General features: G+C 37.9%; 3 protein-coding genes across 3 annotated transcripts; 2 read left to right on the top strand and 1 right to left on the bottom strand.

Moving 5' to 3' along the window:
- Positions 1-826: 826 nt before the first annotated feature.
- Positions 827-4,358, top strand: LOC117338931 (trichohyalin-like). Its single transcript, XM_033900295.1, has 4 exons — positions 827-1,808; positions 2,433-3,085; positions 3,533-3,854; positions 3,967-4,358. The coding sequence occupies exons 1-4, from the start codon at positions 827-829 to the stop codon at positions 4,356-4,358; spliced, it is 2,349 nt and encodes a 782-aa protein (XP_033756186.1).
- A 3,519-nt stretch (positions 4,359-7,877) lies between these two features.
- On the bottom strand, positions 7,878-11,318 carry LOC117338930. Its single transcript, XM_033900294.1, has 2 exons — positions 8,698-11,318; positions 7,878-8,094 (listed from the first exon to the last, which is right to left on the bottom strand). Exons 1-2 carry the CDS (start codon positions 11,316-11,318, stop codon positions 7,878-7,880), a joined length of 2,838 nt encoding a protein of 945 aa, XP_033756185.1.
- A 9,806-nt stretch (positions 11,319-21,124) lies between these two features.
- LOC117338928 lies at positions 21,125-24,436 on the top strand. The gene has a single exon (XM_033900293.1). The coding sequence runs from the start codon at positions 21,125-21,127 to the stop codon at positions 24,434-24,436; it is 3,312 nt and encodes a 1,103-aa protein (XP_033756184.1).
- Positions 24,437-24,715: the final 279 nt, after the last annotated feature.

Here is a 24,715-nt window from a genome sequence, read left to right as displayed (position 1 = left end):
AATATACTTAAATAATCAAATAGGAAAAGAAGAAAATGCGATATTAAACCACTAAATTTGAAAACCATAAAACTATCAAGCAGAAACTGAAAAAATGACATATTAAATCAATGTTTTTGGTCACAAAATAGAAATAGCCGACTTATATCTAAAATTGTTAAACACAATTTTACTTAGTTTATAGCATCAGTCTGCAGCAATAGGAATATAAAACAAAGAAACACAAACTATTTACCTCTGAATAAAAGAAATTAAATATCAACACTTATCACGATGTAAAAATAAAGAAATGAAAAAAATAAAAGATAAAGGAACAATAATCAAAACAATGAGTTAAATGGTTAAACAAACAATAAAAGTTAAACATATAATTATGTCCCTTTTAACCCTCCATACAGATACATTAGTTGTTTTTCGGCATAGCCGTCTAATATTCTTTTGGCTCGGATATGACGCGACAGGTGGCGTTACTGGTCAAGATGAATTATGTGATTGGTCAATGTAGCGGTAGATGCAAAATGCAGATATGCAGTTAAAAACGAAAGATTGAATGCAAGCTGAATAAGTGGATGCATCTTTTCAAATGACAGATTGACAACATTATATTCCTGATTCAAAAGTAGCCTTATTATCACCAAACATGATTCAAACCAATATAATTTTGTTATCCATGCTTGAAATGCTTTAGTTCGTTAATTTATTTCACCAGCAGTTTTACATTATAATTAACCACAAACATTAAAACTATGCCGTTTATCTTTTTTAAAGATATGTCTTGTTTGTTTTGTTTATAGGGATTTAGAGTCATTACAATAGCTAGAGTAATATGAGGTGGGGTGTCAAGGAGACACCTACAGAAGGAAACAAATCACAGAAAGACAGAAGAGTGAAGAAAGAAGGGACACAGAAAGACAGAATAGTGAAGAAAGAAAGGACTCAGAAAGACAGAATAGTGAAGAAAGAACGGACACAGAATGACAGAATAGTGAGGAAAGAAAGGACTCAGAAAGACATAATAGTGAAAAAAGAAAGGACACAGAAAGACAGAATAGTGAAGAAAGAAAGGACACAGAAAGACAGAATAGTGAAGAAAGAAAAAACACAAAAAGACAGAATAGTGAAGAAAGAAAGGATACAGAAAGACAGAATAGTGATGAAAGAAGGGACACAGAAAGACAGAATAGTGAAGAAAGAAGGGACGCAGAAAGTCAAAAAAGTGAAGAAAGAAGGGACACAGAAAGACAGAATAGTGAAGAAAGAAGGGACACAGAAAGACAGAATAGTGAAGGAAGAAAGGACACAGAAAGACAGAATAGTGAAGAAAGAAAGGACACAGGAAGACAGAATAGTGAAGAAAGAAAGGACACAGAAAGACAGAATAGTGACAAAAGAAAGGACACAGAAAGACAGAATAGTGAAGAAAGATAGGACACAGAAAGACAGAATAGTGAAGAAAGAAAGGAAACAGGAAGACAGAATAGTGAAGAAAGAAGGGACACAGAAAGACAGAATAGTGAAGAAAGAAGGGACACAGAAAGACAGGATAGTGAAGAAAGAAAGGACACAGGAAGACAAAATAGTGAGGAAAGAAGGGACACAGAAAGACAGAATAGTGAAGAAAGAAGGGACACAGATAGACAGAATAGTGAGGAAAGAAGGGACACAGAAAGACAGAATAGTGACGAAAGAAAGGACACAGAAAGACAGAATAGTGAAGATAGAAAGGACACAGAAAGACAATAGTAACAAAAGGAAGGACACAGAAAGACAGAATAGTGAAGAAAGAAAGGACACAGAAAGACAGAATAGTGACAAAAGAAAAAAAACACAGAAAGACAGAATAGTGAAGAAACAAAGGACACAGAAAGACAGAATAGTGAAGAAACAAAGGACACAGAAAGACAGAATAGTGAAGAAAGAAAGGACACAGAAAGACAGAATAGTGACGAAAGAAGGGACACAGGAAGACAGAATAGTGAAGAAAGGGACACAGAAAGACCGAATAGTGAAGAAAGAAAGGAAACAGGAAGACAGAATAGTGAGGAAAGAAAGGACACAGAAAGACAGAATAGTGAGGAAAGAAAGGACACAGAAAGACAGAATAGTGAAGAAAGAAAGGGACACAGAAAGACCGAATAGTGAGGAAAGAAAGGACACAGAAAGACAGAATAGTGAAGAAAGAAGGGACACAGAAAGACAGAATAGTGAGGAAAGAAAGGACACAGAAAGACAGAATAGTGAGGAAAGAAAGGACACAGAAAGACAGAATAGTGAAGAAAGAAAGGACACAAAAACCGAATAGTGAGGGAAAAAAGACACAGAAAGACAGAATAATTTTAAGAAAAAAGGACACAGAAAGACAAATATTTAAGAAAGGGACACAGAAAGACAGAATAGTGAGAAAAAGAAAAGGACACAGAAAGACAGAATAGTGAAGAAAGGGACACAGAAAGACCGAATAGTGAAGAAAGAAAGGACACAGAAAGACATAATAGTGAAAAAAGAAAGGACACAGAAAGACAGAATAGTGAAGAAAGAAAGGACACAGGAAGACAGAATAGTGACGAAAGAAAGGACACAGAAAGACAGAATAGTGAAGAAAGAAAGGACACAGAAAGACAGAATTGTGAGGAAAGAAGGGACACAGAAAGACAGAATAATGAAGAAAGAAAGGACACAGGAAGACAGAATAGTGAGGAAAGAAGGGACACAGAAAGACAGAATAGTGAAGAAAGAAGGGACACAGAAAGACAGAATAGTGAGGAAAGAAGGGACACAGAAAGACAGAATAGTGACGAAAGAAAGGACACAGAAAGACAAAATAGTGAAGAAAGAAAGGACACAGAAAGACAATAGTAACAAAAGGAAGGACACAGAAAGACAGAATAGTGAAGAAAGGGACACAGAAAGACAGAATAGTGATGAAAGAAAGGACACAGAAAGACAGAATAGTGACAAAAGAAAAAAAACACAGAAAGACCGAATAGTGAAGAAAGAAAGGACACAGAAAGACAGAATAGTGAAGAAAGAAAGGACACAGAAAGACAGAATAGTGACGAAAGAAGGGACACAGAAAGACAGAATAGTGACAAAAGAAAAAAAACACAGAAAGATAGAATAGTGAAGAAAGAAAGGACACAGAAAGAGAGAATAGTGAAGAAAGAAAGGACACAGAAAGAGAGAATAGTGACGAAAGAAGGGACACAGAAAGACAGAATAGTGAAGAAAGAAAAGACACAGGTAGACAGAATAGTGACGAAAGAAGGGACACAGAAAGACAGAATAGTGAGGAAAGAAAGGACACAGAAAGACAGAATAGTGAAGAAAGAAAGGACACAGAAAGACAGAATAGTGAAGAAAGGGACACAGAAAGACAGAATAGTGAGGAAAGAAAGGACACAGAAAGACAATAGTAACAAAAGGAAGGACACAGAAAGACAGAATAGTGAAGAAAGGGACACAGAAAGACAGAATAGTGAAGAAAGAAAGGACACAGAAAGACAGAATAGTGACAAAAGAAAAAAAAACACAGAAAGACAGAATAGTGACGAAAGAAGGGACACAGAAAGAGAGAATAGTGAAGAAAGAAAGGACACAGAAAGACAGAATAGTGAAGAAAGGGACACAGAAAGACAGAATAGTGAGGAAAGAAAGGACACAGAAAGACAATAGTAACAAAAGGAAGGACACAGAAAGACAGAATAGTGAAGAAAGGGACACAGAAAGACCGAATAGTGAAGAAAGAAAGGACACAGAAAGACAGAATAGTGATGAAAGAAGGGACACAGAAAGAGAGAATAGTGAAGAAAGAAAGGACACAGAAAGACAGAATAGTGAAGAAAGAAAAGACACAGGTAGACAGAATAGTGACGAAAGAAGGGACACAGAAAGACAGAATAGTGAGGAAAGAAAGGACACAGAAAGACAGAATAGTGAAGAAAGAAAGGACACAGAAAGACAGAATAGTGAAGAAAGAAAGGAGAAAGAAAGACAGAATAGTGAAGAAAGAAGGGACACAGGAAGACAGAATAGTGAAGAAAGAAAGGACACAGAAAGATAGAATAGTGAAGAAAGAAGGGACACAGAAAGACAGAATAGTGAAGAAAGGGACACAGAAAGACAGAATAGTGAAGAAAGAAGGGACACAGGAAGACAGAATAGTGAAGAAAGAAAGGACACAGAAAGACAGAATAGTGACGAAAGAAAGGACACAGAAAGACAGAATAGTGAAGAAAGAAGGGACACAGAAAGACAGAATAGTGAAGGAAGAAAGGACACAGAAAGACAGAATAGTGAAGAAAGAAGGGACACAGAAAGACAGAATAGTGACAAAAGAAGTGACACAGAAGAGGGAATAGTGAGGAAAGAAAGGAGAGAATTAAGATCCTGAGTGTTGCAAAAGGGGAAGGATATCTGTTTCTGTTTCTTCTGTGTCCCCTATATAAAAACGACAGAAGAAAATCCCAGATTCTTTAGGGGCCCCATTTCTAGTCGACTTCTACGATCAATATGCAGATGGATACAGCGGGCCATTTATTGGGCTTACCAATGTCTGCTGATCGAGATACATAAATAGCCCATGTCCCAAATGCATTCCTTGTACATAAGAGGTGTAAAGGGACATTTTCTGTAGTTCTTCAGTTTGATTTGTAAAATTGTGTACTGTGATGCCGAACGAGACAAAACGAGTCATAATTAATACTCATGAAACTGTAAATATTTGTCTGTGTATTTCATATCAAATATTTATACATTCTGGTATAATGTAGAAATAAATATGTATCATTAAACACAAGTGCAGGGAGGTGACAGCTCTCTAGATATGTTTAGTAGGAGAACAACATGAAAGGAAATACGTTAATGATCTTAGATCTGGAGATTGAAATAAATTAATTGAAAATATCAATAGTTGTCATATATCGCTTCTGACAGCCTGTGACATTATTAAAAAACCAGAAGCTATTAGGAAGTTATCTGTATTTTTCTAAATAAGGAAAAATTAGGAATTCAAAGGATACTTTTGGTCAAGCGGCGTTCAATGAAGTTTGTAACAGTCTCTGTATCTATAATGCTGAGACTGAAATTTGTGTATGTCAGGAATAAATTAGACTTTTTAGACTTAAAACGAATGCTAGTGCGCATAATATTAATAGATACTTCAGGTATAAGTAGGTTTGCTTCGGCTGTAAAATTCACAAGCATGGCAGCATATTTCAAAACCGCACATTTTTTTTGATAGCATACGACAACGATCAGAGTGAGAGAGAAGGCGCTGTTCTTTCTTGGTCTGTACTGAAATGGATGACATTGATAATTGCAAGGTGAAAGGGCTTACTATTAGTGGCTCCCAATACACCAAAGTTACAGATATTGATGGAAACCGACCTCATTTTAAGGTAAGTAATTTTTAATGGATTTTTCCTGATTTTCGAGAAAACTTTGTATAGGATTTAAGCCGAAAACAGAGTATTATTTAAAATACTGACAGGTCTGAAGTGCTTACGAGTACTTCCTCACTGTCCCAGATACTACATTTCCAGGTATCTAACTCAAAACATGTAATTTTAGTACCAATTCTGGACAGACTATTCTCTTTGTGCTAATACTGGTGGATTTCAACATGCGTTCAGATTAAGCATAATTGCAAATCGGTGAGAAATGTATCCGAGTGAAATTTGGTATCATCAAAATCTTCACTTCAACATTTGATGTCAGTAATTTTACAACTGTCCACGGATTTAGCATGTTTTTCCATCATTAAAAAAGACGACATAAATATTTGTAGTTAAATTTTCTTTTAAGGTATTTATATATATATTTGACCAGGTACCCGATACTTACTGCTATGGAAATTTACTACTGCCCAAATGCTGTTTGTCTGAAAGGTGTTGATTAGCAATACTGAAGTCGTTATTATCATCCGTGTGTTTTTTTTTTTTTTGTGGGAAATGGGTCCCCTTCCACGATCGGCGGTGAAAAACTATTAGGGTCACCTGCTCCACCACATTGGCTTTCCACGGCGACTTAGCCGTTTTCTCTCACAGAAAGAACAAGCGTGATTAAGCTAATATAAGTTGAAAAACTTACAATAAAGTTGACATTTTTTTGAAATGACACTACTCATCAATTATGCGTGCGTGCGTGCGTGCGTGCGTGTGTGCGTGCGTGCGTTCGTGTATATGTATGTATGCACGCACGCACGCATGTACGAACAATGTACGTATGTATGTATGTATGTATGTATGAACGTGTGTGTATTTAAGGATGTGCGCTGATTGTTAATAACCAATGTGTCTTCCTTTCTTACTTCCTACATCTGCTATCAGAAATAAAATTAAGATCTATGCTAATAGTATAAGGAGATGCACAGCTTTAAAATGATGTAGGGATATACACAGATCACGAAGAAACAGGTATATATTTTCGCTAGCAGATAATAAGAAACTATATATACATTAACTAGTTCATTACTATAGATGTTAACAATATTCTGAGCGTTTGAATCATGCTATATCTCATTTGTATATAAGGTGCTAATGTTTTGTGTCTTTTTATGTAATTCACTGAGATTGCAGGTGATAGACACTACAGGTTGGCTTTTGTCCCCGGGATTAACATTAATCTGTATGACACATTATAATCCATTCGTTTGAAATATTGAATTCTTAATCATTCAATGTATCGATTATAGAGCTATTTCATCTCCCTATCCAGATTTTGATATTTCTTTCAACCAGTTTGACTTTCCTCAGTCGCCTCCTGGGAGTCAACACTTTGACAACTTACCATCACTGACGGGTCCCAGAAGTCTGTATGATGTAATTTAGTATACCTTGGTTCTACTGTATCTTACTCTTAATTGGTACTGATAGGTGTTATATCATGTGTCTTATACAATCCATGAGACTAGTCTAATGAAGGCATGAGGCAATCATTCTAGTAACGTATGAAGGCATGAGGCAATCATTCTAGTAACGTATGAAGGAATGAGGCAATCATTCTAGTAACGTATGAAGGAATGAGGCAATCATTCTAGTAACGTATGAAGGAATGAGACAATCATTCTAGTAACGTAGTAAGGAATGAGGCAATCATTCTAGTAACGTATGAAGGAATGAAAAAATCATTCTAGTAACGTATGAAGGCATGAAACAAACATTCTAGTAACGTATGAAGGAATGAAACAATCATTGAAGTAACGTATGAAGGAATGAAACAATCATTCTAGTAACGTATGAAGGCATGAGATAATCATTCTAGTAACGTATGAAGGCATGAGCAATCATTCTAGTAACGTAGTAAGGAATGAGACACTCATTCTAGTAACGTATAGTAATTGTAATGAAGATAATCATTCTAGTAACGTAGTAAGGAATGAGACAATCATTCTAGTAACGTAGTAAGGCATGAGACAATCATTCTAGTAACGTATGAAGGCATGAGACAATCATTCTAGTAACGTATGAAGGCATGAGACAATCATTCTAGTAACGTATGAAGGAATAAGGCACTCATTCTAGTAACGTATGAAGGAATGAGGCACTCATTCTAGTAACGTATGAAGGATTGAGACAATCATTCTAGTAACGTATGAAGGCATGAGACAATCATTCTAGTAACGTATGAAGGAATTAGACTAATCATTCTAGTAACGTAGTAAAGAATGAGACAATCGTTCTAGTAACGTAGTAAGGACAGACAGACAGACAGACAGATTCTTTATTTCCTCAATTTTGAGATTACATGTCTTTTATCAGTGAACTAATTAACATGAATAAAGTAAAGAAAACATGATATATACATGTTACATTGCTACATTATAAGCGTTGCAGATTATTTACATAATTCAGTGTCACCGGTATCTCAAACACAGAAATTTATGCCTCAAGAAAAGTGCTAACTTCAAATAGCATCTGTTCTACGCAGTGCGCAACTCCAGTGATGCAGTTCTCCCACTCACTATCGGCTATATCCATCACCATTCTACTTCCTAACAGAAACAAGTACTGCTCATCTTCTTCCAGCGAATCCAATTTAACGTAATCACTAACTTTCAGTGTGTTAACAACATGCTCCAATAGCACATCTCTACTGCTGAATAGATATGGACATTGCACAAGAAAATGCTTTGCTATGTTGTCTGTTTCTTTTCGACACAATTTACAAGTTACTCTTTCGGCTTCTGTCCTATACGATAATTTTATTAATTCCGCTATTGTCCACGTTAGGTTTGGATACTTCAAGCTTAATTCCCAAAGAGGATTTGGGCCAATGTGTGGGTGTATACTAGTATAGCACTTCAGTAGATAATTGTTCTCACTTTTATAGCACCACTCATTGAAATAAAACTGTTCGGTAACGTTTTTAACAAAGAGTTTCCACTGTCTTGAGTTGCATGTCAAAGATGAAAGAACGAATTCAAGGAAGAATGAGTGTATTCCAAATCGTATCATGGTGTCTGATATGTCCCGAATAAAACTGGTTCTACAAAAAGGGTTCTTTCCAAATATAAAGTTACTCACCCGGATAAGGAATAAAGTTTTCCAAACGAAATCAGTGCTAGCATTGCACACCTTATTCCAAAAGAATAATTTTCGTTTCTCGACTTCGCACCAAACATCGGGAAGTCCAAGCGCTCTTGTTGTTATTGCAGAAGATGAAGTTTTTTCGAAACCCTGACACCTTCTAGCTGCATACCTCTGTGTTCGCTCGAGCTCTTTGCTAGATGATTTAGTTGGATCTGCCCATAGCTCACATCCATACAATATAGTTGGAAGGACAACTGATTTGATGATCCGTACACTTTTTAAAGGATTCATTCCGTTTTGATGTATACCGACACTAATAAGACTATTAACAGCTTTACGACCTTTCTTGCACGAACTCGCGATTTGCAAATCGGGTTTAAGGTTATGGCATAAAGTTATTCCTGCGTACACTTTTGACGTTACCCATCCAATTGCGGTATTTCCTAAGGAACACGATGTCGTAGGCTCACTTTGCGGTCGTTTCCGGTTTGAAAACTGCATAAGTGACGACTTTGTTGAATTATAATTGAGTCTCCATAGCTTTGCATAGTCATGAACAATGTCTAGTTGCATCTGCAGACTTCTTATCGACGCAGCTAGAAGTAATGTGTCATCTGCTAGGAAGACACACGGAATATGGACACTTTGCACATGTAACCCAAGGCCTGAATCTTCCAATCTAACCGCCAAATCGTCAATCATAGCCAGGAAGAGCCAAGCAGAGAGCGTGCGTCCTTGACCGACCCCTTGCTCTATAGGGTACGCATCGCTCGTTTCCCCGTCGTAAAGAACGCACGCAGTCACATCAGCAAACGAATTATGCAGAATCCGCCAGAATTTACCGTTTATGCCTAATCGATATACCTTCACGAGTAATCCATTTATCCAAACACTGTTGAATGCTTTTGCGTTGTCCAGAAACGCGGCGAAAACTTTTGAATTGCGCTCCAAAAAATGGCAGATTGATTCTTTTGCAGTGAATGCAGCGGTGATACTGCCACATTGAGGTCTAAATCCCTGTTGTAGCTTGTGTGGGAATCCAACTTTTAAACAGTATTTTGAAATTCGCTGATACATGATTTTTTCAAATATTTTTTGCAGTACAGGAGTCAACGTAATGTCTCTGTAATTGTGCATGTCCAGACGATCTTTCTTTCCACCTTTGAATAGTGTAATGACGATTCCCTTCTTGAAGTGTTTAGGATAATCCTCCAGATCAATAATAATGTTAAACAAAATGACTAGGACTTTCTTCAGCACAGTTCCTCCATAACGAATATGTTCCACAATAATGCTATCATGACCACCTGCTTTCCCATTTTTCATATCGCCAATTGCTTTTGTTAATTCATCAAACCGAATGTTTTTCTTGCATATAGTGTTCTGGTTATTAAAACTGTTCATGTACATTTGTCCGATGTTACGCTGTACTTCCTCTTTGAAATCAGCATCAAAATGTGGTTGCGTACCCGGTTTCGCCAGGTTTTTATAGTGTTCAGCCCATGCTTTCCTGTTAGTATCCGAATCGCGACTGATCTCATTTTCGATACGCAGTTCATTTGACGCAAATTTGTGGCATTTCTTTTTCCTGACCGCCTTGTAGAATGTTCCAATATCTATTTCGGCTGCCTCTTGTAGTTCCTCCATCTGTTTTTCCTCATATGTTTTCCGCGCTTCGTCCAATGATTTTCTAAATTCGCGCTTTGACTCTTTATATACTTTGTACGATTCATAGTTATGTCCTCTTGGACGTCCTTCTTTCAACCAATTTTCACGACGTTGCCGCATAGCATTATGTAATTCCTTAACATGCCCGTAATTCCAATAAGGTTTAAGAAATGGGCGGTATCTCTTTATTGGTAGGTTTGCGTTAGCAGCCTCCCGTATCGTAGCTACAATATACTTAACAATGCTTTCCAGCTGATCAAAATTGATACTGGAATCACGAAGATTTAGCAGATGGCTCAATCTCTCGTCTAACTGTGACACATATTTAGTTTTCTCTTCAAATGTAGCCTTTTTCCAGTTAACTGTCCGAGGGGCGTTTGTATGCGTTCTAGTAACACATAATTCCGCTTCATAATCAATGGTAACAGGTAGGTGGTCGGATACGTTGAGGAAGTGATCATCATGTGTTTCACAAGATGCCACCAAGTCACACTTACTGCTTTCAACCAAAATATGGTCAATAAGAGAATGGTGTTCCCCGTCGTATGATACAAACGTAAAGTCACATCCTAAAGACCAGTCTTGTGAGTTCGCAGATAAAAGTTGTTTCTCATGGATGAAGTTTTCAAGTATTAATCCCCTTTCATTGGCACGCTCATGATTTTTTTCGCCGAATTTCTTTGAAATATGCGCGTTCAAATCTCCAAGTATGATAATTTGCCCTTGTTCACTATAACGATCAAACAAATCAGACACGCATTCAAGAGCTTCCTGATATTCATACAATGGGCGGTTCGTAGAAGGTAAAAGGGCTCCAATGACATACAGGAATGATTTATCGTGTAGCTGTACAGCTACTACTATCACGCGATCACTACCTTCACTAAGAAGTGGCGTTACTTTTAGATGATTCCTCCACAGAACTGCTATACCTCCACAACCACGAAAATGCGACCTTTGTTCAATATCAATTGGTATGCGATTATCAGATCTTCCAAACGACCTGAAGTTACTGTCAATACTTTCCAAGAAATTTAATTGCTCAGGAGGCAACCAATGTTCGGTAACAACGGCTATGTCTACATTTCGAAGAATTTCGGACAAGAGAGGTGTCCCATACATCACACCTCTTGTATTCCATGTAAGTAGCTTCACAAGCAAAAAGGAACATAGCGAATATAGCAGTTGTACGTATCCTGTATTTACATCCATCAATATTTTTGTTGTTCGAATCTATTCTTACGATCTTCCCACTCACGGATAAGTACATTTTCAGGCCAAAAGTTGGGATCTGTCGCTGACGCGTAGTCTTGTTCAAGAATATTCAGTTTCGCCGTGTACGTGGGGTGTTCTATGTCGTTCCAATATTTCAGAATACGCATGAATGTTACTTTGACACCTCTGTTTGCCGCGTAGGAAACAACCGAATTGATTACATCCTCCTCTGGTGCATCTGCTGTAATTCGCGACATGATCATTCTTTTTATTCTAGGTTTACGTTTCACACCACGAAATTCATATTGCGATTGTTTTCTTTCAATTCCAAGTTGTTGTTGCGTATTATATCCATGAAAAGACACATGTCGCGAGTCTTTACGAGTTCCTCTTGGTGTAGAGTCTCTAACGGTAACTGACAAGACACCAGTTGCGGCGTTTCCTGCACACACATACCCATCTTCATAATCCTCGTCAGTATTCGCCGAATGATCAGAATCATTGTATTTAGGAGATTTGGTTTGATCACTGAGTCCATTTCCATTTGGCGTAATATCCCCAGCTCTATTGCACTGTTGTCCACTGCTATTCTGTCGTGGTGTGTCTAGTGACCGAGGTACGCGCGTGACATCTGCATATGATACAGTTGTAGTTGGAACTGACTGTACAACGGCAGGTGTGTTAACGACGTTTTGCTTCATGTGTTCTAATCGTGTTTCCAGAGCTTTGATTGTTTTGTCCTTTGCTGATACACTTTCGCGAAGATCTTTCACTTCTAACCGTAGTTCGCGAATTTCTTCCGTGTACTCCTTTGTAATGACATTCAATTGACCTAATATTTCTTCTCGCATTCCAACAATTAATATCAATAAATCTGCGTTTACACCTTCCAGTTCACTTCCTTTCGTCTGTTCTCTCCCTTTTTCCATTTTGCTGAACACTGCCCGTGTATTATTATCTCTAGGGTTACAGCCAATTTCTTTGGGGGCTGTCTCATTAAAGGACTCATTAATTGCATCGTTGCCGTTGTTCGTAAGCGTCGTGTCACATGTGGAAAGAGACCGGTCCTTGTAAGACATGACATTACGTATATCGGACAAACCCATATTGCCGTCAATATAGTGAAATAGTATATAAATATCATCCACAAATTTATCAATTGCTGTAGTATTTCCCACGTTTCTTCTTCTAACAAGTTCACCACGAGGTGTCTCGGGTCGATTGACTATGGCGATATCGTACAGCGATTGTCGTATACATGCTAGGTCTTCGGACTTGCTTTTGTATATTGATTTAACTTTTTCTTTAAATGCGTTTCTATCAAGTCCTCCCGCGATTTCATTTAGAAGAACGAAAACGCCTTTGTCTATTTGTGATGACGTCATGCTAATCTCTTCTTCGATAAAGTCACCGTTTTCATCAGATTCTCGTGATGGACTGTCTGAAGACATATTGAGAAGGCGTTTGCTGGTAATTCAATGCTTGTAGTGCACATTAGTCTGTTCCTGTTTTATGCGTTACTGTTTGTTCCGCGTGTACCACAATTACAGTCATTTGAAATGATCATTACAACGCGATACGAAGCTGTAGATGAATGTGCTTATGAAATTATAATAAACACATATATTACACGTAAAGAATTCAGTTCAAATGTTGCTTTACAAATACAGCACTAACTGGCAATGAGACGTTGGTCAAATATAACACAGTCTATTGCAAGTTTCGGGGTAGCGTTTGTAACGTATGAAGGAATGAGACAATCATTCTAGTAACGTATGAAGGAATGAAACAATCATTCTAGTAACGTATGAAGGAATGAGACAATCATTCTAGTAATGTATGAAGGAATGAGACAATCATTCTAGTAACGTAGTAAGGAATGAGACAATCATTATAGTATCGTATGAAGGAATGAAACAATCATCCTAGTAATGTATGAAGGAATGAGACAATCATTCGAGTAACGTATGAAGGAATGAGACAATCATTCTAGTAACGTAGTAAGGAATGAGACAATCATTCTAGTAACGTAGTAAGGAATGAGACAATCATTCTAGTAACGTAGTAAGGAATGAGACAATCATTCTAGTAACGTAGTAAGGAATAAGACAATCATTCTAGTAACGTAGTAAGGAATGAGACAATCATTCTAGTAATGTATGAAGGAATGAGACAATCATTCTAGTAACGTATGAAGGAATGAAACAATCATTCTAGTAACGTAGTAAGGAATGATACAATCATTCTAGTAATGTATGAAGGAATGAGACAATCATTCTAGTAACGTATGAAGGAATGAGACAATCATTCTAGTAACGTATGAAGGAATGAAACAATAATTCTAGTAACGTATGAAGGAATGGGACAATCATTCTAGTAACGTAGTAAGGAATGAGACAATCATTCTAGTAATGTATGAAGGAATGAGACAATCATTCTAGTAACGTATGAAGGAATGAAACAATCATTCTAGTAACGTAGTAAGGAATGATACAATCATTCTAGTAATGTATGAAGGAATGAGACAATCATTCTAGTAACGTATGAAGGAATGAGACAATCATTCTAGTAACGTATGAAGGAATGAAACAATAATTCTAGTAACGTATGAAGGAATGGGACAATCATTCTAGTAACGTATGAAGGAATGAGACAATCATTCTAGTAACGTATGAAGGAATGGGACAATCATTCTAGTAACGTAGTAAGGAATGAAACAATCATTCTAGTAACGTATGAAGGAATGAAACAATCATTCTAGTAACGTAGTAAGGAATGATACAATCATTCTAGTAATGTATGAAGGAATGGGACAATCATTCTAGTAACGTAGTAAGGAATGAGACAATCATTCTAGTAACGTAGTAAGGAATGAGACAATCATTCTAGTAACGTATGAAGGAATGAGACAATCATTCTAGTAACGTATGAAGGAATGAGATAATCATTCTAGTAACATATGAAGGAATGAAACAATAATTCTAGTAACGTGTGAAGGAATGGAACAATCATTCTAGTAACGTATGAAGGAATGAAGCAATCATTCTAGTAACGTATGAAGGAATGAGACAATCATTCTAGTAACGTATGAAGGAATGAGACAATCATTCTAGTAACGTAGTAAGGAATGAGACAATCATTCTAGTAACGTATGAAGGAATGAGACAATCATTCTAGTAACGTATGAAGGAATGATACAATCATTCTAGTAACGTATGAAGGAATGAGACAATCATTCTAGTAACGTATGAAGGAATGAGACAATCATTCTGGTAACGTATGAAGGAATGAGACAATCATTCTAGTAACGTATGAAGGAATGAGACAATCATTCTAGTAACGTATGAAGGAATGAGACAATCATTCTAGTAACGTATGAAGGAATGAGACAATCATTCTAGTAACGTAGTAAGGAATGAGACAATCATTCTAGTAACGTAGTAAGGAATGAGACAATTATTCTAGTAACGTAGTAAGGAATGAGACAATCATTCTAGTAACGTATGAAGGAATGACACAATCATTCTAGTAACGTAGTAAGGAATGAGACAATCATTCTAGTAACGTAGTAAGGAATGAGACAATCATTCTAGTAACGTAGTAAGGAATGAGATAATCATTCTAGTAACGTAGTAAGGAATGAGATAATCATTCTAGTAATGTATGAAGGAATGGGACAATCATTCTAGTAACGTAGTAAGGAATGAGACAATCATTCTAGTAACGTAGTAAGGAATGAGACAATCATTCTAGTAACGTATGAAGGAATGAGACAATCATTCTAGTAACGTATGAAGGAATGAGATAATCATTCTAGTAACATATGAAGGAATGAAACAATAATTCTACTAACGTGTGAAGGAATAGAACAATCATTCTAGTAACGTATGAAGGAATGAAGCAATCATTCTAGTAACGTATGAAGGAATGAGACAATCATTCTAGTAACGTATGAAGGAATGAGACAATCATTCTAGTAACGTAGTAAGGAATGAGACAATCATTCTAGTAACGTAGTAAGGAATGAGACAATCATTCTAGTAACGTAGTAAGGAATGAGACAATCATTCTAGTAACGTATGAAGGAATGAGACAATCATTCTAGTAACGTAGTAAGGAATGAGACAATCATTCTGGTAACGTATGAAGGAATGAGACAATCATTCTAGTAACGTATGAAGGAATGAGACAATCATTCTAGTAACGTATGAAGGAATGAGACAATCATTCTAGTAACGTATGAAGGAATGAGACAATCATTCTAGTAACGTAGTAAGGAATGAGACAATCATTCTAGTAACGTAGTAAGGAATGAGACAATTATTCTAGTAACGTAGTAAGGAATGAGACAATCATTCTAGTAACGTATGAAGGAATGAGACAATCATTCTAGTAACGTAGTAAGGAATGAGACAATCATTCTAGTAACGTAGTAAGGAATGAGACAATCATTCTAGTAACGTAGTAAGGAGTGAGATAATCATTCTAGTAACGTAGTAAGGAATGAGATAATCATTCTAGTAACGTAGTAAGGAATGAGACAATCATTCTAGTAACGTAGTAAGGAATGAGACAATCATTCTAGTAACGTATGAAGGAATGAAATAATCATTCTAGTAACGTAGTAAGGAATGAGACAATCATTCTAGTAACGTAGTAAGGAATGAGACAATCATTCTAGTAACGTAGTAAGGAATGAAACAATCATTCTAGTAACGTAGTAAGGAATGAAACAATCATTCTAGTAACGTATGAAGGAATGAGACAATCATTTTAGTAACGTAGTAAGGAATGAGACAATCATTCTAGTAACGTAGTAAGGAATGAGACAATCATTCTAGTAACGCAGTAAGGAATGAGACAATCATTCTAGTAACGTATGAAGGAATGAGACAATCATTCTAGTAACGTAGGAAGGAATGAGACAATCATTTTAGTAACGTAGTAAGGAATGAGACAATCATTCTAGTAACGTAGTAAGGAATGAGACAATCATTCTAGTAACGTAGTAAGGAATGAGACAATCATTCTAGTAACGCAGTAAGGAATGAGACAATCATTCTAGTAACGTATGAAGGAATGAGACAATCATTCTAGTAACGTAGTAAGGAATGAGACAATTATTCTGGTAACGTATGAAGGAATGAGACAATCATACTAGTAACGTATGAAGGAATGAAACAATCATTCTGGTAACGTATGAAGGAATGAGACAATCATTCTAGTAACGTAGTAAGGAATGGGACAATCATTCTAGTAACGTATGAAGGAATCAGATAATCATTCTAGTAACGTATGAAGGAATGAGACAATCATTCTAGTAACGTAGTAAGGAATAAGACAATCATTCTAGTAACGTATGAAGGAATAAGACAATCATTCTAGTAACGTAGTAAGGAATAAGACAATCATTCTAGTAACGTAGTAAGGAATGAAACAATCATTCTAGTAACGTATGAAGGAATGAGACAATCATTCTAGTAACGTATGAAGGAATGAAACAATCATTCTAGTAACGTATGAAGGAATGAGACGATCATTCTAGTAACGTATGAAGGAATGAGACAATCATTCTAGTAACGTAGTAAGGAATGAAACAATCATTCTAGTAACGTAGTAAGGAATGAGACAATCATTCTAGTAACGTAGTAAGGAATGGGACAATCATTCTAGTAACGTATGAAGGAATGAGACAATCATTCTAGTAACGTAGTAAGGAATAAGACAATCATTCTAGTAACGTAGTAAGGAATGGGACAATCATTCTAGTAAGGTATGAAGGAATGAGACAATCATTCTAGTAACGTAGTAAGGAATGAGACAATCATTCTAGTAACGTAGTAAGGAATGGGACAATCATTCTAGTAACGTAGTAAGGAATGAGACAATCTCTAGTAACGTATGAAGGAATGAGACAATCATTCTAGTAACGTAGTAAGGAATGAGACAATCATTCTAGTAACGTAGTAAGGAATGAGACAATCATTCTAGTAACGTATGAAGGAATGAGACAATCATTCTAGTAACGTATGAAGGAATGAGACAATCATTCTAGTAACGTATGAAGGAATGAGACAATCATTCTAGTAACGTAGTAAGGAATGAGACAATCATTCTAGTAACGTATGAAGGAATGAGACAATCATTCTAGTAACGTATGAAGGAATGGGACAATCATTCTAGTAACGTATGAAGGAATGAGACAATCATTCTAGTAACGTATGAAGGAATGAGACAATCATTCTAGTAACGTAGTAAGGAATGAGACAATCATTCTAGTAACGTAGTAAGGAATGAGACAATCATTTTAGTAACGTATGAAGGAATGAAACAATCATTCTAGTAACGTATGAAGGAATGGGACAATCATTCTAGTAACGTATGAAGGAATGAGACAATCATTCTAGTAACGTAGTAAGGAATGAGACAATCATTCTGGTAACGTATGAAGGAATGAGATAATCATTCTAGTAACGTATGAAGGAATGAAACAATAATTCTAGTAACGTATGAAGTAATGGGACAATCATTCTAGTAACGTAGTAAGGAATGAGACAATCATTCTAGTAACGTAGTAAGGAATGAGACAATCATTCTAGTAACGTAGTAAGGAATGAGACAATCATTCTAGTAACGTATGAAGGAATGAGACAATCATTCTAGTAACGTATGAAGGAATGAAATAATCATTCTAGTAACGTATGAAGGAATGAAACAATAATTCTAGTAACGTGTGAAGGAATGGAACAATCATTCTAGTTACGTATGAAGGAATGAAGCAATCATTCTAGTAACGTATGAAGGAATGAGACAATCATTCTAGTAACGTATGAAGGAATGAGACAATCATTCTAGTAACGTAGTAAGGAATGAGACAATCATTCTAGTAACGTAGTAAGGAATAAGACAATCATTCTAGTAACGTAGTAAGGAATGAGACAATCATTCTAGTAACGTAGTAAGGAATGAGATAATCATTCTAGTAACGTAGTAAGGAATGAGATAATCATTCTAGTAATGTATGAAGGAATGGGACAATCATTCTAGTAACGTAGTAAGGAATGAGACAATCATTCTAGTAACGTATGAAGGAATGAGACAATCATTCTAGTAACGTAGTAAGGAATGAGACAATCATTCTAGTAACGTATGAAGGAATGAGACAATCATTCTAGTAACGTATGAAGGAATGATACAATCATTCTAGTAACGTAGTAAGGAATGAGACAATCATTCTGGTAACGTATGAAGGAATGAGACAATCATTCTAGTAACGTAGTAAGGAATGAGACAATCATTCTAGTAACGTAGTAAGGAATGAGACAATCATTCTGGTAACGTGTGAAGGAATGAGACAATCATTCTAGTAACGTATGAAGGAATGAGAGAATCATTCTAGTAACGTATGAAGGAATCAGACAATCATTCTAGTAACGTAGTAAGGAATGAGACAATCATTCTAGTAACGTAGTAAGGAATGAGACAATCATTCTAGTAACGTAGTAAGGAATGAGATAATCATTTTAGTAACGTAGTAAGGAATGAGACAATCATTCTAGTAACGTATGAAGGAATGAGACAATCATTCTAGTAACGTAGTAAGGAATGAGACAATCATTCTAGTAACGTATGAAGGAATGAGACAATCATTCTAGTAACGTATGAAGGAATCAGACAATCATTCTAGTAACGTAGTAAGGAATGAGACAAATCATTCTAGTAACGTAGTAAGGAATGAGACAATCATTCTAGTAACGTAGTAAGGAATGAGATAATCATTTTAGTAACGTAGTAAGGAATGAGACAATCATTCTAGTAACGTATGAAGGAATGAGACAATCATTCTAGTAACGTATGAAGGAATGAGACAATCATTCTAGTAACGTAGTAAGGAATGAGACAATCATTCTAGTAACGTATGAAGGAATGAGACAATCATGCTAGTAACGTAGTAAGGAATGAGACAATCATTCTAGTAACGTATGAAGGAATGAGACAATCATTCTAGTAACGTATGAAGGAATGAAGCAATCATTCTAGTAACGTAGTAAGGAATGAGACAATCATTCTAGTTGTCACATGCCATATCTGGTGTATGTAAGTATTTGTAGCTTGTATGTATTTGTTTTAGTCCTGAGTATTGGTTTAAGAGTTTTAAATTGCGCGCCGTTTCTCAACTGTTGAGACCGCGGCAGGGTGTGTGCGCATGAGCAACAGGTAAGCGGGAGTACAGGCGGACAGGTAAAATACCTAGCAGCGGGTATTTGGAGCGTAGCCCTGTTCGACGCCCAAACTACAGATTGGGGTAAGTATTTCCATCAAATATAACCCAATATTACCCCATAACGTTATCAATAGGTTGTCTGTTGTTATATTTGCCAGTTTGAGTGTGTTTATAGTGTTTTATAGTCGCTAAATGTTACCTGTATTGTTAGGCGTGACCTAGTACTAGTGAGGCACGTGCGGTGTATTGTGTGTCGTCGGTAAATGAGCGCGAGTATCTAGTATGTTTACAAGTATGGTTTTGCTTATATGTAGTGTGGAATATATATTGTTTAAATAGTTTAATACATAAAATATAACTGTTAAGTAAATTGTAATTACTATATTGTTGTAGCTTGATGGGCCTACACCGTAATTGATGAGTCCATGAACACTACCCACCTATGGTATGGAGGCCTAGAGCCGAGGGCCGAATAGCTGTACTGATTTATGTATTACGAGATCCTACTCGTCCTATGAACTGTATGCCTGTTGTGAACCTTCCCTGTTTTGGAAGGATGGACCGACATAACCTGCGTGGTATGTCTGAGCGGTGATACACATCGCGGTAGAGATGTGACATTGTTATTGATGACGTCACAGTTGTTGAGATATTCAACGTCTTGGTATAATCATTACAGACGTAGAGATTCTGTTCTACTATAATGTTGATTCCCTGTTGTGGATGCTGACCATGTTCAGTACAATATATATTGAGCACTGCGTGATTTTGTTCCGCTGTATAAGACGGCACTGATTGGATTGTGAGGAACCTATGATGGAGACTTTGTTGTTCATGTTCACCTGGAGCTTAGCAACGTAACTGTGTGGACTCGATGTTCAACTGTGGTGGCCTTTGAGAGACTTGTAGGGAATAGGGTGTCTATGTTTATGTATTTATGCTTATGTGTCTTATGAATGTATCAGAGTGTGTTGTATGTAAGATTGTGTAATGAGCGTGTTTATAAATAAATGTTAATATACATGCTTGTACAAATTGTAAATAAATCTTGTATATATTGTAGTCTGTCTTCTCGTGCAAATATCAGCAATCACGCTCAGTTTACGTTACAAATTTTGGTGGCAGCGGTGGGATAAACGATTGTTGAGAGAGAAATGTGTTTGCGAGTTGATAGCTATGTATACGAGGGTATGTTAGTTGTTTCGAGAAAGTGTGATATTGCTTTATGGTAAGTATGATACTGGGGAGGTCCTGGGGTACAGTATAGGCATTAAGTAGCTACTAACAGATGGAGACCTGTGGCTGTACATGGATTCCAGGTAAGTCAAACTTTATGTACTTTGCTGATATATCATCTTTCATTTTTAGATGTATTGCAGGATTTTGTACATTGTGTTGTTGTTGTTGTGTACCAATGCAGTGTTTTGTAAATATTATTTCAAGCAAATACTGTGGTGCAGGTTTTGTACTGACTTTTGAGATTGACAAAATGACGGCGGTCAAAGTTGTTATGGAGATTGGAACTGAGCTTGGGTACAAAGGCACAGATTTACAGAAGTTTGTCAAAGATGAGCAGGATAGAGAGCGAGATGAGAGACAGAGTGAACGGGAACAGAAGCAGAAGGAATGGGACGAACAGCAAAAAGTGGAGCAGATTAAGCTGAGTATATTGAAGGAGCAACGTGCTTTGGAGATGGACAAAGAAGAAAGAGCTGCTAGAGATCATGCAAGAAAGATGGAACTATTAGAGAAGGAGGAGAGGAAACCACAAATGGATCAAGGTAAGTCACCTTCTGTATCAGCGAGGGGACCGAAACTTCCTGCTTTTGAGGAGGGGAAGGATAATATTGATTCCTACCTTCAAAGGTTTGAGCGGTATGCTACAACGCAAGGATGGAACAAGACCACACAATGGGCTTCGAACCTTAGTGTTTTGTTGAAGGGAAGAGCTCTGGACGTATTCTCTAGATTGCCTGTTGATCAGAGTCTTGACTATGATGTGCTGAAGGGAGCATTGTTAAAGCGTTTCGAGATGACCGAGGATAGCTTTAGGAAAAGATTCCGAAGTGGGCGACCGGAAACAGGCGAGACCTTTTCGCAGTTCGCGGTACGGCTTGAGAGCGACCTCGTTAGGTGGATGGAGATGGCATCCGTTGATAAGACGTATGATGGCCTGAGAGACCTGATGGTAAGAGACCAATTCTTACAGGCGTGTGGGAATGAGTTGAAACTTTTTCTTAAGGAGAGGATTCCCAAGAGTATTGTTGAGATGTCTACATTAGCTGACCAATTCGCTGAGGCTAGAGGGAACGCGTCTAACTTTGTAAGACCAGCCCGGAAGTTTGATAAGACCTCGTCTAGCATGAAGAACCAGCAATCTTCCAATTCTCATTCTGATGCCAAGGAGTTTAAGAAGGGACAGACTGGAGGTAAACATTGTTTTATTTGTAAGAAACCAGACCACATGTCTTACAATTGTCCGAAGAAGTCAAGTAGTGGTAAAGTTGGAGTTACGACTGGTAGACGTAGCGAGCATTTTGGAGTAAACATATCCTGCTATGTGAAGATTCCTAAGTCTGATGAGATGCCGGTTGTAGATGGTCGTGTTGATGAGTCTCCTGTGTCAGTGTTAAGAGATACCGGATGTTCTGGAGTGGTAATCAAGCGGAGTTTAGTTGGCGAAGAGCAGATGACTGGTGAGACCCAAACATGTAAGCTAGCAGATGGTTCTAAGTTAGAGGTTCCTATTGCTACTGTTTTTATCAACACACCGTATTACGTTGGTTCTGTCGTGGCGTGGTGTATGGACAATCCACTGTATGATGTAATTATTGGAAACATCGAGGGTGCGAGACAGCCTAGAGATCCAGATACTGATTGGAAGGTGGAAGCTGTTGCTGCTGTACAGACAAGGGCTCAACGGCAGAAGGAGAACCGACCCTATCGCGCATTGAATGTACCTACTGCAGACAACTTTGCTACTCCTGATGAGATCAAAGCTGAACAGGAAGCTGATGACAGTCTTGTGAAGCTATGGCAATTGGCGAGGAATGATGACAAGAAGATACGATCAGATGGCGGTAAGTCTCATTTCTATGTCAAGAGGGGTCTATTATACAGAGAGTTTCAGAGTCCATCATCAGCACAGGGAAGGCTGTTTAAGCAGCTGGTGGTACCGACCAAGTTGAGACCTGCTGTGATGAAGTTGGCTCACGATTCTGTGATGTCTGGCCATTTAGCGGCGAAACGGACGACCGAGCGGATATTATCAGAGTTCTATTGGCCTGGGTTGACGTCAGATGTGACAAGATTTTGTCGCTCGTGTGATGTCTGCCAACGGACATTTCCCAAGGGCAGGGTGACCAAGGTTCCGTTAGGGGTTATACCACTCATTGGAACGCCATTTCAGCGCGTAGCTATTGACCTGGTGGGGCCACTCCAACCTGCTACAGACCGTGGGAACCGCTATATCTTAACACTAGTGGATTATGCCACAAGATATCCAGAGGCCATACCATTGAAAGGAATCGAGACGGAGCGTGTCGCCGAGGCACTGGTCGATATTTATAGTCGTGTTGGTGTCCCAAGCGAGGTACTCACAGACCAGGGAGCTCAATTCACATCAGAACTCATGAGGGAGGTAAGCCGTTTACTATCTATTCGCCAGTTGACCACAACACCCTATCATCCGATGTGTAATGGCCTAGTCGAGAGGTTTAATGGAACTTTTAAACAAATGCTTCGTCGGATGTGTGCTGAAAGACCCAGGGATTGGGATAAATATATCAACGCACTACTATTCGCGTATCGTGAGGTTCCCCAAGAGAGTCTTGGCTTTTCACCATTTGAGATGCTGTATGATCGTACTGTCAGAGGGCCAATGATGATCTTAAAGGAGCTTTGGACCAAACAAGTTCCGGATCCTGAGACAAAGACTACCTACCAGTATGTCATTGATCTGAAGGCAAAGCTAGAAGACACCTGTGAGATGGCCCAGAAGCAACTTCGGACATCGAAGATCCGCCAAGCGTCTTACTATAACCGGAAGACTAAGGAAAGACAACTGAATGTTGGCCAGAAGGTTTTGATTTTGTTGCCAACGAAGAGGAACAAGTTAGAGATGCAGTGGCGAGGACCATACCGGATTACAGAGAAGATGGGTTCAATGGATTATAAGGTCGACATTGATGGAAAGGTGAAAACTGTGCATGCCAACCTCCTACGGAGATACGTTGAGAGGGGAGAGAACTCTGCATGTCAGCAATCCGGAATTATGTCTGTTGTTTGTGTGTCCATAGTGGATGAAGAGGAAGAGGAGACGGTTGATTACGAAGATGGTCTGTTGGAGGATATTACGATGCCTCAGTTGGGGAGGAAGGAGTCAGCTGAAGATGTATTAGTTTCTGAGCTGTTGACCAAACCACAAAGGAAGGATTTGACAGAACTGATGGAGGAATTTGTTGATGTTCTGACTGATATGCCCGGGAATACGTCGTTAGTTGAGCATGACATCAAGACGACAACATCCGAACCAGTTAGACTCAAGCCTCACAACATTCCATTCAACATGAAGGAAACTATCAGGGATGAGGTAGACAAGATGTTGAAGATGGGAGTTATTCATCCGTCAAAGTCTCCTTATTCGGCAGGGGTTGTGATCGTAAGGAAGAAAGATGGCACGAATAGGTTTTGCGTCGATTATCGTCACCTGAATCGGATAACCGTATTTGACGCCGAACCGATGCCAGACGCCGAGGATATTTTCTCGCGACTTGCGGGTCACCAATGTTTCCCGTCTTGACCTTAGTAAAGGCTACTGGCAAGTTCCTATGTCAGAGAGTTCCAGACAGAAAACGGCATTTTCAACACCTGTTGGATTATTCGAATTCTCAGTCATGCCATTTGGTCTTGTAAACGCCCCAGCGACTTTTTGTCGATTGATGAGGAAACTTCTTCGGGGAATGACCAACATAGACAGTTTTATAGACGACCTGTTAATCTACACGAAGACATGGGAGGAGCACGTTTCTGTACTTGCAGAATTGTTCAGACGACTGCAAGGGGCTGGATTGACAGCGAG

The sequence above is a fragment of the Pecten maximus genome, chromosome 12, assembly GCF_902652985.1.
Source record: "Pecten maximus chromosome 12, xPecMax1.1, whole genome shotgun sequence".
Taxonomy (NCBI): Eukaryota; Metazoa; Mollusca; class Bivalvia; order Pectinida; family Pectinidae; genus Pecten; species Pecten maximus.
Note: the sequence above shows the minus strand (reverse complement) of the source record. Positions and strands in the feature narration are given on the sequence as shown.